Genomic DNA, 12852 nt, shown 5'->3' on the forward strand with positions numbered 1-12852 from the left:
CGCCCGCCTTTTTGCCCACGGCCGCCAAGTGGAAGGGTCCTGCCTGTGATCTGAACAGTGCCTCCCTAACTCGGGCTGGCTCCCCCAACCCCACCCCCGGAGGTGGGCGTCGGAAATAGGGCGGACCCTCCCGGAATCAAAACCCAAACCGTGGGACTTGAGCCAAGTGGGAAATCACCCCCCGGATGTGAGGGAGGGGGGTGGGGGGAAGGGCTGGGATGAGCAAGAGAGGTTGTGGGTTCTGAGCACAGTGGATCACTGAGGAGAAAAAGACTGTGGGTAGATGTCTGAGGGTCTCTGGTGAGGGGAGAGGCCCTGGAGCTCTACAGTCCTCTGCCCCAGGGAGATCCTGCTCCCCCCTCACTGCTTGCTTTCCCTCAGCTTCACCATAAAAGGGAACGGCACGGAGCCAGGCTGGGGCCGGGGGCTGGGCTGTTGCTCTGGAGCTGTCAGGGGTAATGGAAGCCAGTTGCTTTGCGGTAGAGGGGGGCCAGGGCTCAAGGGACGCCTCTGCCTCTCTGAGCCAAGGAAAACTACAGGAGCTGCTATGGGACTGGAACAGCTGGGGCAGGGGACCGGCTTGCTGCCTGTGTGCACCATGAGCTAGGGGTGCACTAGCTCAGAGCTGGCTTCCCTGGCCTGGGACCATCAGTTCGTCCTCCGTGCTCCAGCCCAGTGACTCCTAAGCTCAGTCTCTGCCTTTAGCAGTCTGTAATTCCCCTGGCCTCCCCCATTTCACCCCCGAGCCTCCACCCAGTATTTCCCAGAAGTTTCCTATTTAAAATCCCAAGCCCATGTCCCCTCCACATAATAATGAAACCCCAGGCGTGTACTTCCTCATACGTCCCTCAGAGAGTGGTCTGTTCCCAGCTCTGCTCTGGGAGAATGAGGGTCTAGGTCTTAAAGGATTACACACATTATGCTTTGTGGCTCCTGGAAATTTGAAGCAGATCCAAGTCCAACCAGACACTTAGATCTACTGTTAAGACAGAACTAGACCCTGGAAAGTCAAGTTTCTAGACTGCAAATGGCATGAGGAAAGGCCTTGGAAGTGCTTCAGATTTCCAAGGCTGTCCTGAAACAACTGACCATAGACTTTCAGAGCTGAAGGGGGCCTTCAAGATCATTTTACAAAGAAGGAAACTGAGGCCCAGGATACTACAAATGGTTTGAAACTGTCACTTTGATCCACTTTCCTCTATTCCACACTATATCCCACTATGGACTCAATGGGTTGGTTATCCTAGGGTCAGGGACAGGAGGAAAAGGATTTGTTTTAGAACCATCCAGAAATATCCTTCACCTCCCAGAACGCGCTGTGCCTAGGTCAGTGACTCTTTATCAGCCTTGAATAGGTCATTTGGCCTACTGCCTGGAGGAATTGAAATTAAAAATGGTCCCCAGGACTAAACTAGACTCAGCTAAGAATTAACAAAGCTTGAAAAGAACTTGGGTGGAAAATTATGTGTGGGAAGTGAGACCGGGGAAGCCTTACCCTTGGGGGAATTGGAGGAGGGAGAGAACTTGGGGGAGGGGCACTTGTGGATCTTAATCTCTGCAATTAGTATGACATTTTCAAGGAGAAGACATGAGTTTAGGATTAGGCTGGGGAGTGAAAAAGCAACAAGACCCGGGAAAGGAGCCTGGGCCCTGAGTCCAGAGAGGGTGGCTCTGAAAATATTATACCTGTGGGAAGGGTTGGAGGAAAAGGAAAATTCGAGGTTGAGCAGGAGTGGACTTTGCTCCGGAGTCCCCACAAGCTTGAATTCCCATCTACAGCTACATTTGCATAAACCAAGGCCCGATTCCCATTGCTCTCCGTTTTTTCCTCCCAATATTCAGTCCTCTGACAGGAGGTGTTAGACATGAAATGCTCCTTGCCGTCGGCACCCCCGGCTCTCCCAGCCTCCATGCATGAGCTTGTTGCTCAGCTACTGCTGGCCGACTGAAGGTGTCAGTTGCCCCGTATAGCCAAGATTTCCCACTGGCACTAGACCCTTGAAAATCCTTTATCTTGGAAAGGTTATAAAATACATCTTGTCCTAGTGCCCCTAAGGACTTGCCCTTTTTTTTTTTTTAAGATTTTATTTATTTATTTGACAGAGAGAGAGAGAGAGATGACAAGTAGGCAGAGAGGCAGGCAGAGAGAAAGGGGGAAGCAGGCTCCCTGCTGAGCAGAGAGCCCAATGTGGGGCTCGATCCCACATTGAGATCATCTCCTGAGATCATCTGAGATCCTGAGATCATCTCCTGAGCTGAAGGCAGAGGCTTAACCCACTGAGCCACCCAGGCGCCCCAGACTTGGCCATTTTTGATCTCAGGAATTCTCTTGCCAGTTGCTTTGGAAATCTGTAGCTGCTCGCCAATACCACCACTGCCACCGCCACCGCCAGTGCATTTTCTCTAACCTTCGTCTCCAGTTGGGGCCTGCTTGCCCAACACCTCAGGCCTCCCCAGTGAACCCAGAGCCACTGATTTATTTGAGGTATCACAAACAGTCATGTTAGCCCCTAGGTCTTGGCTCCTAATTACAGGCCTGAATGAAATGTAACCTGCAGCAGTGGTATTTCAAAGCCAACATTTTTGGCTTGACACACTTAAAATACAACAGATTTTTAAACTGAAGGGAGGCACCCATTTAAATTTCAGGAATGAGTGACAACCAGGCAGAGACAAGATGGCTGGGATGAACTTTCAGGTTGTCAGAGGCCCCCTGAAGGGAGAGAGGGGGGCAAGAACTGAGAAAGAAAACTCAACAGCAGCATTGAGGGCAACCTGAAGCAGGCCAGCTTACTCTCAGTGTCAGGGCCAGGGCCAGGGCCAGGGCCTAGAGCCAATGCAGAGACCAGGGACAACACTGCAACCTTCCGTTGACGGCAGCTCTCGAATCAGGATCTCCTGGGTCTGTTTCTTTCAAGCCTCCCTATGTGCCAATCCCTCCACTCCTAAGGGGCAGCCACAAATTTCCATTTCCATAGATTCCAGCATTCACTTTCACCATCCTTTCTTTTTGCCAACATGTCTCCCAGTCACCAAGATCACATACAGGACCATCGGACCTCAGAGACCGCTCACACAGAGTCATATTGAAAATTCGGTGGCCTCCTTTCTCATGGCTTCCAACTATTGCCCTGCAGATGGTTCCCAGAAGCAAGATCCACATCTCTGACCATCTCCTGGACACTTACTGCTATCTGACTACGTTATTCTCATCTTAAAACTCTGTATGTCCAGACTAAGGTCACCTTTTTTCCAAAGCTGCTCATCGTCTCAACTTCCCCATCCTGGCTCAAAACCCAGAATCCTCTGCGATGTCTCCCCAAAGCAACCACAGCCTTCTGTTTCCAGGCTGCATCACTCTGCCGTTGGAGAATGGCGAAGGCACCTCAGACAGTAGCAGGCAGACCTCCAGCGGAGTCATGGCCTTGGTTCTCAGGGATAACACTTTCTCAAAGGAGGAGCTGGAACCAGCGTCCTTGTGCCCAAAACCCTGCCCATTGCTCTTGCCTGCCATGTTTTCTTTCTGAAGGCCTGTCAGGCTCCTACTCAAACACTTATAATCCAAGCTCTTAACCAGTCATCTGGGCCACTCCCCAATTTTTCCACAACTGACTTCTCTGACTTTCTGTCCCACTTCTTCCTGACACAAATAAGAGCTCTTATTAAGCATTTACCATGTACGAGGCACTATTCTAAATGCTTTACCTGTATTAACTCTATCCTCACAAACTTGGGAAGGAGGGCGCTGTTAGGATTCCCATGTTGAGGAATGAGGAAACTGAGGCGGGCCTCGTTCCCCCAGCCTACAGTCTTTCCCCTCCCCCATCTCTGTGCTTCACTTTTTTACCCCAACACCGCTTAGCCTCTCTCTCTCTTCCAGCGGCTCTGCTCTGACTCCCCGGAGCATCCAGCTGTCTTTCCCCTCCCCCTATGCAGCTTGGCACGATGTCTGTCCTGCTTTGTGTTGCTTGTTTTGGTGCCTGTGTCCCATCCCCATGGTCCCAGGTGCTCCTTCCGGAGTGTTCCCCATGCCTTTGCTCCCTGGGGGCCTCCACACAGCACGCTCACCTCCCTTCTGTCCGGCACTTCTGCTTGGAGCTTGTAAGCAAGCACCCCACCGCACAGGGACACCTGGGCCTGAGCACGGAGCTGAGGCCAGATGATGACGGGGAGCGCGGGGGCAGCTGACGGATTCAGACTGCTCTGAAGAGGAGCTTTTGGGTTCGGTTGAGTGTGACTGAGTCCCTTGCCTGCTACACAGGCTCTCAGGCTTGCCTCCAGGCTGAGGAAGGACTTCCTCTGGGCTCCATGGATATAGGCACCCCCGGTAGGCCTCGCTCCTTCCCCTCCCCCACTTAGGCCTGACCTTCACCAAGACAAGCCTGAGATCCATATTCATTTGGTTTTTTGAGAATGAGTCTTTCTCCTCTCGCCCATGTCCTCTCCATGCCTGACAGAAGGTTGCATCCTCATTTCCAGATTCCTTTTTTTCTCTTCTAGCTTCTTTGAATGTCCTGCCTGCCTCCGTGGAGACCTCTTCCTCCTCCTCCCTGGCCCAGTAGCCCTCTCTCCTCTCTTCCTCTTGTCCCAAGTTGCCGGCCTAGATGTGTAGATTCTGATCTGGGGTCTGCTCCTGGCTTGCCTGGACAGGTTACCTTCCAGCTCTGGGCCTCGTTGTTCACATCTGTAAAAGGACGCAGCTGGACTAGACGGTGAGTGGTGTCCTGCTGAGCCTTCCAAGTCCATTCTCCTTCTCACAGTCCTCCCCTCCTCCTCTCAGTTTTCTCTCTCAGGGGAGGCTTGCCCTAGCCCCAGGGGAGCTGTGGCTCCTGTTCTCTGTCTAAGCGACCAGCCCTGGGCCTCCTCCCCAGGCCTGGCCCCGGCTCCACTCCATGTGGCCCGTCTGAGAGGCTGGCCCCAAGCCTGGCGGCAACTCCACATTTCTCTGTTTTTCCTTTTTTTTTCCCTCTCTTTCCCGGAGTTAACAAGAAGCAGATGTGGCGCACGATGGTTGGAGAGGTGGGGGGGAGGAGGGGGGAGGCTGGACCGCCAGCCAGACAGGGGGGAAGGGAGTGAGCAAGAGAGGGAGGCGGGAGGCCAGGGCCCGCCCCACAGCCACTCTTGCGCCTCCGAACAGCCACAGGGGCAAAGCCCTGTCACCTCCAGGATCCGGTCGCTGGGGAAAACAGATAGGGAGACCAGAGGAGGGCCAGCTAGGGCGAGGGGGTGGAGGCCCAGGAAGCAGCATCTGAGAGGGGCAGGGACCAGGCACGGGAGGCCAGGAGGCACAGAGAACACACTCCCCTCAGAAGTGGAGAAGAGGAGAGCGGAAGGAACCGAGGGAGGGACAGACAGGAGCCTGAGGAGGAAAGAGGAGGGGGAGAGGGGTCAGGCCAGGCGGCCAAGAAGGAGGCGTGTGGCTGGGGGCTGCCACAGGAAGCTGGGGACAGGACCCGGCCGTACTGTCCCGGCCGCACCGTCCCGCGGAGCAGCGGCATCCCCTGCTCCAGACAGAGGCGCCAGCGGTCAGGCCGGGATGTGCCTCTGAGGGCCACCGCAGAGCCCCCCCACCATGGCCCCCAGCGCCCTCTGGAACTGCTACCTCTGCTGCCTGCTGACCACAGTCGTGGGGGCCGCTAGCTACTCCCCTCGCGGTTACAGCCTCTACACAGGGGGCGGAGGGGCCCTCAGCCCTGGGGAACCCCAGGCCCAGAGCGCCCCCCGGCCTGCCAGCCGCCACAGGTAAGAGTCTGGGTCCCAGCCCCAGGCTGGACGCGGGTGGGAGGATGGGTCAGAAGGTGGGTGTCCCGGCCCCCGCCTTGGCCACCCTCCCCGGGTCAGAAGGTGGGTGTCCCAGCCCCCGCCTTGGCCACCCTCCCCAGGGCTAATGCGGGGAAGAGGGGGAGAGGAAGCCCAGCCATCAGGCAGCTCTGCACAAGCCCACCTTCCCACAGAGCATTCTAGGGCCCCCTACATAGATAGGTCCCCCTCTCTCCTCGGGGTCCTGCAGTTAGGTGCTCAGGGAAACCACCATGAGGGCCCTGGGCCCGGCCTCCCTGCACGCTGCCAGCTCTGTACCAGCCTGCTATCCTCCAACAGACCTTTATCCCTTCCTCGGGCTCCATGGGCCCATCCAGTCCATCTGTGACTCTTTCGGACACCGCTCCCACTCTGTTCCTTTGGGCTCTCCAGCCAGACACAGATCAAAGGCCAGCTTGAATGGGGCAGAGAGTGTAGAACGCAAGCCTCAAGGGGGGCAGGGCTCATCAATGGCTTATTCTCTACTTAACCCTGAGCTGGACCCTTGCCTGCCCTGTCCTCTCCCCTGAGGGCTGGGTGGAAGCCAGCATCCAGGGGATCACCAGAGGGACCCAGCCAACTGGCTCCGACAGGCCACTCCGAGCTAGGGATTGACAGAGAAAGGGACGTGAATGAATGTGTGAATTCAGAGGCTCCCCACGACCCCCAGCCATGAGGATCAACTTCATGTAGCTGTGGTTTTCCATTCTGTGCCTCCCCTCGCTGTCTTGAAAAGTCTTCACCAACTCCTACTGCTCAGGAAAGCGTGGGGGCAGCTGCCGCTGCCAAAGTCCTGGCTACTCCTGGACCCCAGGGGCCCTTCGTCTTTTGACCCTCCCTCAGCCCCTCTGGTAGCCCCTGGGTCCTCCTCTGGGGCTCGTGTCTCTGGCCCTTGGGCCCAGGTGGAGTTGTGCCTGCAGGAACTGGTGTGCCTATGTGGTGACCCGGACAGTGAGCTGTGTCCTGGAGGATGGAGTGGAGACCTTCGTCAAGCCGGACTACCAGCCCTGTGGCTGGGGCCAGCCCCAGTGTCCCCGCAGCATCATGTGAGCTCCAGCGCTGGGGGCTGGGGGCTTGGTGGGGGCTGGGCTAGGGCAGAAGGAGGGCAGCCGGCTCAGGGAATTTGTACAAAGCAGGTAGCCAGAGGCAGGACCAGGGGCTTCAGTCAGAGCCATTTTGAGAAGACCCAGAGGCAACAGTTTGGGGCGGATACAGAGGGCAAAGTCACCTGGACCACCCTGCCGGGCCCCAGATGCCTCTCTGGGCTGAGTCAGGCTCAAGATGAGGAGTTTGAGGTTCCAGCATAGGACAGGGGGAGGACGAGCAGGATTTGGCCATTGGCCAGCAAGCTGACAGCTGTCAACTGAGTGCAGCCACATGCTGGACAGTAAGGGGGACTGGGCCTGAGGGACAGACCTTATCCACCACCAGCAGCTGCCCATCTCTGAGGACAGGACCCAGGGTCACTGACAGTACAGGGAGGAGTAAAGAGGCCTCCCTCTGCCTCTCCCAGGTACCGCAGCTTCCTCCGCCCTCGCTACCGAGTGGCCTACAAGACCGTGACGGATATGGAGTGGAGATGCTGTCAGGGGTATGGGGGCGATGACTGCACTGAGGGTCCCGCCCCAGCACTGGGTCCTGCACTCGCCACGCCACGCCCCCGGCCCCGGCCCGCCCGCCCCAACCTCTCTGGCTCCAGTGCCGGAAGCCACCTGAGTGGACTAGGTGGGGAAGGTGAGTATGGGAGCCACGGGGGAGAGAAGTGGGGGCTGGTGCTGGCTGGAAAATGTGGGGCCAGGCTGCTGAGGGCAACGGAATAAGTGAGATCCCTGAGATTCTCTGCCTGCGTGTGCACTGTGTGTGTAGCACGCGCGCATGTGTGTGTGTATGTTAGTCACATAGAAACTGAGAATGAGAGAGATCAGGAGAAAAAGAAGGCAGAGAAAGAGAACGTGCTCACGCACACCCACATGTGGCCTAGTTGGGAACGGCAGTGGGAGGAAAGGGGAATTCCTTCGAGAAGCTTGGGCACCAAGGGGATAGACCGTTCAGACTACAAGTCCTAGAATGCACTGCACCCGACTACAGGTCCCAGGCCCCTCGGTGGCCTCTGGAGACTGCAGGTCCCAGAATGCAGCAGTCCCCCTGGCCTTCCCACGTGTGCGTGCCATGCACTGCGGATGTGCTGTGCTTGCCTGCCCGGGAGATAGTCATGCTGTAAGGATGGAAACAGGAACTTCTGGCTGACGGTCCCACCTTCCAGCTGGAGCCCCCGCAGGCTTCCCGTGGAACCTCGTCTGTCCCTGTGCTGTTGTGGAGAGACGTTGCTCAGAATAGCCACTATGGTGGGGCCCGCAGTGCCTCCCCACGCTCCCATCTCACAGACAAGGAAGCAATTTCTCAGACACCCTCTGAACTGTAGACTTGGTGGTCAGATGGGTGAGCTGGGTTTGAAACTTGGCTCTGCCACTTATTAAACTTGTAATCCATGACCCAGCTCCGTCATCTCCTCTGGTTCTCTTTCTCACGGCATACAAAGTGGGAGAAGCTGCCGTGTCTGTCCAGGGGAGTCTGTTGGAAGGGGGCAAAGTCACGGTGCCATTTTGGCCCACAGACATTCAGTAAATGGAGTTTCCTTCCACCTTTTCTTGCCCAGAGTACCCAGCCGAATCAGCGAGGCCCTCTCGCTGGAGCTGGGGAGACCAGGGTCCAGGAGGTTAGAGGCTCTGAGCTCTGAGGCCCGGTCCCCCTGCCTGATGCCATCCCCTCTCTGCCAGGTCCTGGGGACTCAGAGAAGGTGCAGCAGCTGGAGGAGCAGGTGCAGAGCCTGACAAAGGAGCTGCAGGGCCTTCGAGGTGTCCTGCAGGGACTGAGCGGGCGCCTGGCAGAAGACGTCCAGAGGGCGGTGGAGACGGCCTTTAACGGGAGGCAGCAGCCTGCAGATGCGGCGGCCCGCCCTGGCGTGCACGAGACCCTCAGTGAGATCCAGCAGCAGCTGCAGCTCCTGGACAACCGCGTCTCCACCCATGACCAGGAGCTGGGCCATCTCAACAACCATCACGCAGGAGGAGGAGGCGGCAGGGCCCTGGACCCCACCCCGGCCCCTCCTGGCCACAGCGAGGAGCCGCTGCGGGAGCTGGAGCGACGGCTGCAGGAGTCCTGCTCCGTGTGCCTGGCGGGGCTTGATGGCTTCCGTCGGCAGCAGCAGGAGGACAGGGAGCGGCTGCGGGCCCTGGAGAAGCTACTGGCCTCCGTGGAAGAGCGGCAGCGGCAGCTCCCCGGACATGGGATCCGCAGGCCCCTTCAGGAGTGCTGCCCTCCTGAGCTGGGCCGGCGGCTGGCGGAGCTGGAGCGGAGGCTGGATGTAGTGGCCGGCTCGGTGACGGTGCTGAGTGGGCGGCGAGGCGCCGAGCTGGGAGGAGCGGCCGGGCAGGGGGGCCACCCCCCAGGCTACACCAGCTTAGCGTCCCGCCTTTCTCGCCTGGAGGACCAATTCAACTCCACTTTGGGTCCCTCAGAGGACCAGGAGGCGGGCTGGCCTGGGCGTCCTGGGGGCCTGGGCCACTGGCTGCCCGCCGCCCGGGGCCGACTGGAAAAGCTGGAGGGACAGTTGGCCAACGTGAGCGGGGTGCTGGGTGGGCGGCTGGATCTGCTGGAAGAGCAGGTGGCAGGGGCCGTGCAGGCGTGCGGCCAGCTCTGCCCCAGGGCCCCTGGGGAGCAGGACTCCCAGGTCAGCGAGATCCTCAGTGCCTTGGAGCGCAGGGTGCTAGACAGCGAGGGGCAGCTGCGTCTGGTGGGCTCCGACCTACACAAGGTGGGAGCGGCCGGGGAGGCCCAACAGGCTGCCCTGGAGGAAATGCAAGGGGTCGTGAGCCAGCTCCAGGGGCGCGTGGACGCACAGGATGACACGATCGCAGACTTGGCGCTGCAGCTGAATCTCACCGCCGCACGGCTGGGCCAGCTGGAGGGACTGCTGCAGGCCCGCGGGGATGAGGGCTGTGGGGCCTGTGGCGGCGTTCAAGAGGAGCTGGGCCGCCTTCGGGATGGTGTGGAACGCTGCTCATGTCCCCTGTTGCCCCCACGGGGCCCTGGGGCTGGCCCAGGTGTTGGGGGACCTAGCCGAGGGCCTCTGGATGGCTTCAGTGTGTTCGGGGGGAGCTCAGGCTCAGCACTCCAGGCCCTGCAAGGAGAGCTCTCTGAGGTCATTCTCACCTTCAGCTCTCTCAACGACTCACTGCATGAGCTCCAGACCACCGTGGAGGGCCAGGGTGCTGATCTGGCTGACCTAGGAGCCACCAAGGACCGCATCATCTCAGAGATTAACAGGCTGCAGCAGGAGGCCACGGAACATGCTACGGAGAGTGAGGAGCGCTTCCGAGGCCTGGAAGAGGGACAGGCGCAGGCTGGCCAGTGCCCCAGCCTAGAGGGGCGACTGGGCCGCCTTGAGGGAGTCTGTGAGCGGTTGGACACGGTGGCCGGGGGACTGCAGGGCCTGCGCGAGGGCCTTTCCAGACACGTGGCTGGGCTCTGGGCTGGGCTACGGGAAACCAACAGCACCAGCCAGACACAGGCAGCCTTGCTAGAGAAGCTGCTGGGGGGACAGACGAGCCTGGGCAGGCGGCTTGGAGCCCTTAACAGCTCTGTGCTGCTCCTGGAGGACCAGCTTCAGCAGCTCAGTCTGAAGGACCTCACTGGTGAGGGAACAAAAGGAAGCATGCGGTGGGAGGTAGGGGGGAGCCCCTTTTAAGTCCTTTCTTTCTCCTTCCTTCCTCCACAACGGCCCCTCTTAACCTTATATACTTTCTCCCTGCTCTGCCCAGCATAATTACAGACCCACCACTGTCCAGGGGGTTGGTTTGTCCACAAGAGATAAGCTCCCCACTCTCCCCTGGCAGCTCAGACAGGCCGGTGGGTCGGGGCAGGGCATAGCTCTACCCGCCAGGTAGCCAGCATGAGCGGCAGGGGGCCTCACCAACCTGCCCGTGGAGCCATGACCTTTCTTGTCCTTTGGAAACTCCTTTTTTGGCTTTCCTTCAATTTAATTCTGTCGCCATAGGGCCTGCGGGTGAGGCAGGGCCCCCTGGGCCTCCTGGGATACAGGGACCACCAGGCCCTGCTGGACCGCCAGGACCTCCAGGCAAGGATGGACAAACGGGGCCCATCGGGCCACCAGGTATGTGAGCTGAGATCCCAATCACAGCTAGGGCTCCCCACACCTCTAGCAGCCTAGGCTTGACATTCGTTCCATTCCGAACTTGACAGAGAAAGGAGGAAAGGGGCAAGGAGTTGCGGGGGGGGTGGGTGGTCTTACATGGCTGGCAGTGACTAGGAGCTGGGACACTCACTGTGTGGATGAGCTGGATATGGTGGGCTGAGCGCCGTGTTGAAGACTAAGGCTGAGCTATGAAGACAGGGCTATGGAGGGTGAGAGAGGCTGGGGCCTGGTTGAACTGAATGGACTGTATTTCTCCTGGTCTTGATACCCCCCATTCCTGCTGTGGAGTGTGTGTGACACCTACCACAGTGAGAGAGACTCAGCAGATGTGTGCTGAGGGACTTAGTGAGAGCTCCCCCACTTCTCACTGCCCCCTCTCCTCTTCCCGCAGGTCCCCAGGGAGAACAGGGTAAGTTCCTCTCGCTTGGTGCTGGAGGGAGGGGAACAAAGCTGGGGGTTGGAGGCTGCAAGGCCTCAGGCAGCCATGGAGGGAGAGACCCGGGAGGGGAAGGGGGCCAGGAAGCTCTGCACTGAGCATCCACTCTGAATCCCACCTCACCCTTACCCAGGAGTGGAGGGGGCACCGGCAGCCCCTGTTCCCCGAGTGGCCTTTTCAGCTGCCCTGAGTTTGCCACGGTCTGAACCAGGCACAGTGCCCTTCGACAGAGTCCTGCTCAACGATGGGGGCTACTACGATCCAGAGACTGGTAAGCCTGGAGGCAGGCTGGCTGGGCAGTGGGGCAGGCCGGGGAGGCGGTGCAGTGATATGTTCTCATCCTTGCCTCCTTGGGCAAGGGGGATATTTTCATGCTCTGGTTTGGGGAGACCCCTATTTACCTCATTTATTCATTCTCATCACAGCTTGGTTGAAGGGTCGGGGGAAGGAGCACTTATTTGTGGCGGCGGGGGGGGGGGGTGCTGGGGCTGCTGTAATAAACAAAACACCAAATTCCCTGGCCTGGTGGAACTTACATTCTAGTGCGAGTCGCATGGCAAGACCCAGCAGGTGTCTCCCTAGTCCAGGAGTTCCGGGTGGGCTCCCCAACACCTCCTTGGCCCCTGCCACCTGTCTCACCTCCTGACTACCATCCTTGTCCCCAGGCGTGTTCACAGCACCTCTGGCCGGCCGCTACTTGCTGAGTGCGGTACTGACCGGGCACCGGCACGAGAAAGTGGAGGCTGTGCTGTCCCGCTCCAACCTGGGCGTGGCCCGCATAGACTCTGGTGGCTATGAGCCTGAGGGCCTGGAGAATAAGCCAGTAGCCGAGAGCCAGCCCAGCCCTGGCGCCCTGGGCGTCTTCAGCCTCATCCTGCCTCTGCAGGCTGGAGACACAGTCTGCATCGACCTGGTCATGGGGCAGCTGGCGCACTCAGAGGAGCCGCTCACCATCTTCAGTGGAGCCCTGCTCTACGGGGACCTGGAGCTAGAACACGTGTAGACAGAGGGATGAAGTGTCTACGCGGGCCAAAGAGCCAGCGGGGGTGACGGGGCTCCCCGGGCTCCCCGCCCAAGATGGGGCTCCGTTCTGGCCCCAGCCCTAGGCGAGCCGCCGTCCCCGCACCCTCTGTGGCACAGGCGCCCAGAGCACTCCTCTCCATGGCCTGAGCGCGCCGGGTCGGGGACTCGGGGGTCCTCTCGTCCAGACTTTTGTCTGCTCACCGTCCGCGGCAGGGCCCAGACTGCGGAGGAGCCAATCAATCCTCGCACCCTCGGAGCTTCTCCAGCTGGTCTCTGGGCCGATGCAGGGCTCAACCGAAGGGCTCCGGCCCCACAGCCATACTAAACTATTCAGGAATAAAGACACTTGGTTTTTCTAAAAAACAAAACAAAACAAAAC

The 12852-nt window shown here is 59.0% G+C and overlaps 1 protein-coding gene across 1 annotated transcript; it reads left to right on the forward strand.

Moving 5' to 3' along the window:
* The first annotated feature begins 5245 nt into the window (after positions 1 to 5245).
* Positions 5246 to 12830, forward strand: EMILIN1 (elastin microfibril interfacer 1). Its single transcript, XM_080812691.1, has 8 exons — positions 5246 to 5742; positions 6720 to 6845; positions 7313 to 7533; positions 8577 to 10493; positions 10856 to 10972; positions 11406 to 11423; positions 11584 to 11721; positions 12116 to 12830. The coding sequence occupies exons 1-8, from the start codon at positions 5573 to 5575 to the stop codon at positions 12451 to 12453; spliced, it is 3045 nt and encodes a 1014-aa protein (XP_080668817.1). The 5' UTR covers positions 5246 to 5572; the 3' UTR covers positions 12454 to 12830.
* The last annotated feature ends 22 nt before the right edge of the window (positions 12831 to 12852 follow it).

This window comes from Martes martes, assembly GCF_963455335.1.
Source record: "Martes martes genome assembly, chromosome: 9".
In the NCBI taxonomy this organism is placed as follows: Eukaryota; Metazoa; Chordata; class Mammalia; order Carnivora; family Mustelidae; genus Martes; species Martes martes.